The sequence below is a fragment of the Mesoplodon bidens genome (assembly GCF_964165515.1).
Source record: "Mesoplodon bidens genome assembly, chromosome: 16".
Lineage (NCBI taxonomy): Eukaryota > Metazoa > Chordata > Mammalia > Artiodactyla > Ziphiidae > Mesoplodon > Mesoplodon bidens.
This window is the reverse complement of record NC_138173.1, coordinates 63845918-63851846: the sequence shown is the minus strand read 5'-3', so window position 1 is coordinate 63851846 and position 5929 is coordinate 63845918. Positions and strand designations below refer to the sequence as shown.

Below are 5929 nucleotides of genomic sequence, written 5' to 3'. Positions count from 1 at the left end.
GGGTTCAGAGTGGTTACTTGACACACATACTGGGATCGATGATTGCGCACCACCTCATCAGCTACTGCCTTGCAACTGATTGTTAATCAAACTCTTATCAAACATTAATCAAACTCTCAGTTGTCTGTGGTAAAAAATACTATGAACACTTGTCCTCAGATATTACAGTTTAAGACAATTTGGGTAATACTATGTAACATACATAGGTAAAAGTATGCTTAGGTAAGGGTCACATTAAAGCCAATGATGCCCAATAATGTTCTCCCCCTTTCTGAAAGCAGAAAATCACCCCCAAAGACTTCTTGAATACCTTTGTTAGCTTTTGCTTCATTTTTAAATCCTATCACAATACAGAGAGACACAATTGCCTCACCAGTATCAGGGGCACCACAATCACGAAAGAAATAATCCCCATGCAATTCAGCTACCCACCAGTGATCTATAGCCCTTTGCAGCAGCTGTAATTGGCCCCTTCTGGCTCCACATTCCTAATATGCATCTCTACCTATTCTTCATAAAATATATTTTTGACTCCAAAAAAAAGATGAAATCCTAGGCAAGTCCTGACCTTCCTGTACATCTACCTTTTGCACTGCAGGAAGAACTGGAGGTGGAGGCATAGGGAATGTCTTAATACTTTACAAAGCACCATTCCTATTGGACAGATGAGCAGGGAGGATTATGTCTCAGTTACCAGATCCACATACCACATAAGCCAAAGGGCAAAAGAAAATTGTCAAGGCCGGAACTAAGGAATTTGGGGCTCCAATGGCAAACTGTCCCTGGACACTGGCTCAGACTCAGTGAGTTAATTATTAGAAAAAGAACCCAGTTTCTGATCTGATGAGGACATATAGAATAGTAAAACTGAGGGGAAAGGACCATTTGACAGAAAGCCTTAAAATAGAGTTCAAGAATCCTACGTCCTAATCTGACTTTGGCCAAGACAATGGGATCATGTCACTAGATGACTGAGGTGACCAAATATAAAACATACAATCATCAGAATAGCCAACTTTTGGACTGAGTGCCTTCAAAACTCTATCCCAGGGAATTCCCTGGCAGTCCAGTGGTTAGGATTCCATGCTTTCACTGCTGAGGATGCAGGTCAGGGAACTAAGATCCCACAAGCCACACAGCGTGGCCAAAATTAAAAAAATAAGAACAACTCTATACCATTTCTATTCTATATTGAAATTCCTCTTGGAGAGCAGAAACCCCAGAGCACATTTCTTACAGTCTTATAGGAACTAGATCTGTCAAGAATGATGATCTTGAAAGAACTATTTGTGATATTTAATACAGCAGCCACCAGTCATGTGTGGCTACTGAGCACTCAGCAAGTGGTTTGTGTGACTACGGAAGTCAATTTTAAATTTCATTTCATCTTAATTTAAACTTAAATATCCACATGTGGCTAGTGGCTATTGTACCAGACAGTGCAGTTCCAGATACTGTAAAAGTTAATTTTCAGCAAATAAAAACACATTTTAAAAAAAAATTAGTCTTTTCTTCCTTGAGACCCAACAAAATAGCCAGGAATTCACATTATTTGTTCAAAAGGAATCTTTCTCTGGGTAAATCCCCAAGGACAGAAATGATTTGTTGCCACCCAATCAGGCAATAGGAAATAAGGAAATTCAATGACAATCTCATCTTCAGACTCCCAGGATTTCTCTCCATGCTTTTCTTTGAAGCTATTCCTATCTTACCTTAAATAAAAAATATTCTTCTTTCTCTCCATCATTGGCAGTCTCTCTCACTGGGCAGATCCGATGACCCGAGGATCTGGGTCTTTCCAACCTCTAAGGTGGGAGGTTGACTCTTCCCAAATGTTTTGGCAAACAAACCAAAGAAATTTTATAACCCTGTGATCAGAGAACACCTTAACTGTAATGCTCCGATAAGAAAAGAAAGGAAAAAAAAAAACAGACTTTGGGACTCAGGAGGGAGATGAATTTGGGACTGAAAATGAAGAGATAAGAGCCATTTCCCCAGAACATTTTTTCCAAGTCCATTCATGAGGAAAATCTTCAACTTCGGGAGATGCAGAGGACTTTTCTATATGAATTTTCTGATGCTGAATGAGGTAGGCACTTCTGCTGAAGCATTTCTCACAGTCAGTACATTTGTAAGGTTTTTCTCCTATGTGGGTCCTCCGATGCCTGATAAGGTTAAAGCTTTGACTGAAGCACTCACCACAGTCAGGACATTTATAAGGTTTCTCTCCTGTGTGCGTCCTTTGGTGAATCACCAGGGTGGAACTCTGACTAAAAGTTTTCCAACACTCAGAACATCTATAAGGTTTTTCTCCTGTATGTGTTCTCTGATGTCTTATGAGGTGGGAGCTAAGGCCAAAACTCTTTCCACATTCACAACATTTATATGGTTTCTCTCCTGGCTGGATTCTGCATTCGTCTATCACACTGCAGTTCTGACTCAAACTTTCTTCATATTCAGACGTTTCATAGGATTTCTCACTTGTGTGCATCTTCCGGTGTGTAATAAGGTTTGAACTTCGACTGAAATTCTTCCCACATTCTGTACACTGATAGGGTTTCTCCCCTGTATGTATTCTCTGATGCTTTATTAGAGTAGAATTGCAACCAAAGCTTTTTCCACACTCAGGACATTTGTAGGGCTTCTCACCTGTGTGTGTCCGCTGGTGGCGAATCAGACTAGAACTCTGACTAAAACTCTTCCCACAGTCGGGGCACTTATAAGGTTTTTCTCCAGTGTGGGTCCTCTGATGTTCTACTAGGACATAACTGTGGCTGAAGCATTTCCCACAAACCGGACATTCATATGGTTTTTCACCTGTATGTGATCTGTGATGCTGAATAAGGTGGGAGCTGCTACTGAAACTCTTCCCACACTCAGGACATTTATAGGGTTTCTCTCCCGTGTGAGTTCTTTCATGGATAATAAGATGGGAGGTGTTGCTGAAGCTTTTCCCACATTCGCCACACTGGTAGGGCTTCTCGCCTGTGTGTGTTCTCAGATGCTGAATCAGGTGAGAGCTGTTACTGAAGCATTTCCCACACTCAGAACATTTATAAGGTTTTTCTCCTGAGTGGGTCCTCTGGTGAGTTCGAAGATGAGAACTATTATTGAAGCTTTTCCAACATTCAGAACATTTGTAGGGTTTGTCCCCGAAGGATGAAGTCTGCTGGATGGCAGCCCTGGTATGTTGTCCTGGGTCCCATCCCCAGTGATTGAGTTTTTCCTCCTCTTTTCCTGTAGAATTTCCCTGATTCTCCAAGTTGCCATCATTCTCACAGGAACCATCACACTCAGTTTCACATCCCTGGGACCATGTCAATGGCATTTTTTGTGTGTCCTCATGCTTACAATTTTGTGGGCCATCACTTTTAGACCATTTTGAGGCTCTCTCTTTATCTGCCTCAGAGTTACTGTGTTGAACAGTTTCCAAATTATTCTTACTTTCATCTCCTGCAAGAATAAACAAATAATCTAAACACATTCGCTAGTTTCTGCCAGGGGAGAGAAATTCTGAATCATGATGAAAGAGAGGGAATAACAAACTCAAACCTTGTAAACTATTTTATATGAAAAAAAAAGTTTTTATAGCTAGTTTTAATTCTTTTACTCTATGTGTTCATCAAGTAGACGAACGTTTTGTACTTACAAGAACACTAATGAGGCATCTGAACAGTTCTCACCAATTGCCATAAGGGATATCAAGCTAAAAATAAAGACTTAAAAGAAAAAAGTAAGAGAGAAGATGAACAGAACACTATCTGAGGTGAAAACTAGATAAAACCTTAGTTAAAATCTGAGCATGTTAACAGGGGCTTCCCTGGTGGTGCAGTGGTTAAGAATCCGCCTGCCAATGCAGGGGACACAGGTTTGAGCCCTGGTCTGGGAAGATTCCACATGCCATGGAGCAACTAAGCCCGTGTGCCACAACTACTTAAGCCCGCATGACTAGAGTCCGTGCTCTGCAACAAGAGAAGCCACCACAACGAGAAGCCCGTGCAATGCAATGAAGAGTAGCCCCCACTCGCCGCAACTAGAGAAAGCCCTTGCGCAGCAACGAAGACCCAACACAGCCAAAAATAAATTAATTTAAAAAAATTCTTTTTAAATCTGAGCAAACATAGAGATAACAATGATACCCACTACTTAGCAAGAACAGTAGCTTTACATATAGTGTATCATTAATCCTAAAAAATATTTGAGACAGATATTATTATTCACTTTTCTTAAAGATGAGAAAACTGAGGCTGTAGGAGTTTTCATAGCTTGGAAGTGACAGAGTAGGGAATCAAATTAAAGTCTGTCTCATTCTAATGCCCTGATTTTCGACCCATTCTACAGCACATTGTATAATGAATTTCCAAAGGATTCGGATCTTCTTGATCCCTCACCTGTAAAAGTGCTTTTCAAACTCTCCCTCTCCGTGAAGCCATTAGAATCTGAGACCAACAGTTTTTGCTCTTGTTCCATCACAATGGTCACAGTCAGGTTAGGGATCAAAAATCCTGTGGAAGGAAACAGGTTATGCTTGAAGGCATTTGTTAACATTTCTCCTTCCTCCTTCCTCTCCAACCACTGCGACATAACAACTGTAAGCATAGAATGTTCTGTGGACCATACTAAAAGTAAGAAACATGGGCCTTAGAAATCTTTTTAGAAAATCTTATCTCAGATGCAAGTATTTAGAATTATGAGTTTACCTGATTTACTTTTCCTAGGGAAATAATTTAAAAATTAAACCTTCACATTAAAGTCTGAGGATCAAGCTTCAAAAACAGAATGAATACTAATACTCACTGTTCACTTGGAATTTAGAAACACTTTTAATTGAAAAAATGAAGTAGTGTTTTGGAAAAGGCACCAATAATAAGACATTAAGGAATCAATATGCAGGTATAAGAAGCAGCTAAAGAGAAAGCACCCTGTTTAGTTTACAAAGAATAAGTGGGTCCTTGACAGAAAGATGAAACCTTTGAAGTCAATGACAAAAGAAAGTTAGGATTTACTTAACTAGTAACAAGAAATTAAGACAAGGTAGGGCTAGAATAACTATAGCCAATAATCTCTAAACAGAAAAGGGAGGCCAATGAGGAAACTCTTCCTTGCCTCTTCCTCTCTATCATAATCACAATATCCTTTTCAGCCTAAACTTTATCTTCTGGACCCAACTACAATCCCTGAGCTACTTTATGGGACTGGAAATGTGACCTTTCACTGGAAGGCAGTTATACATGGACTTGGCATTTCAGGATATAAAGAATAGCACAATTCAGGAAAAATGGGAGCTTTAAAGAAGGCACACATATGGAAAACAAAAGATGGTGTACTTATAATTTTCACCCTATTATTGCCTATTATGTGGCATGCAGTGAACTAAACACCTTACACGTGTCTTATTTAATTCTTACAATAGCCCTCTGAAGTGTATGAACAGATACCAGCATGCTGTAGGTGAACAAAATAGACATTAAGAAACTTTCCCAAGGGCACACAACCGGAAAGTAGTAGAGCAGGATTCAGTCCCAAACCTGTTTGGACACTGACTTCAACATTCTTATCTGATACAGTAAACAACTAGAGCAGAAAGCAGAGCTGGGCATAACCCCAACCTGCAAATGATCAGGACCTTTATTTTGGAATATATTGACGTCCACCACCACTCTCCACACCCGGCCCCAGCAGTGAAATCGCCAAGCCCTAACCACTGGACCACCAGGGAATTCCTATATTGATTGTGTTTTTAGAAAGCCAATTCACATCCCTAGACCTTATGCCAAAGGAAGCTGGCATTCTCAGTCTATAAGAAACTTGTCTAAATTACAAATATGCCCAGTGTTTAAGTGGGGGAAAAAAACATATACCTGAATGCAAGAAAAAAAAGGAAAGTTGTTCAAATGGAGTAATATGTCTTGCCGTCTGAGTTACGTAT

General features: G+C 40.0%; 1 protein-coding gene across 1 annotated transcript; it reads right to left on the bottom strand.

Moving 5' to 3' along the window:
• Positions 1–1284: 1284 nt before the first annotated feature.
• Positions 1285–4500, bottom strand: ZNF572 (zinc finger protein 572). Its single transcript, XM_081258037.1, has 2 exons — positions 4392–4500; positions 1285–3453 (listed from the first exon to the last, which is right to left on the bottom strand). Exons 1-2 carry the CDS (start codon positions 4468–4470, stop codon positions 1943–1945), a joined length of 1590 nt encoding a protein of 529 aa, XP_081114163.1. The 5' UTR covers positions 4471–4500; the 3' UTR covers positions 1285–1942.
• Between the last annotated feature and the right edge of the window lie 1429 nt (positions 4501–5929).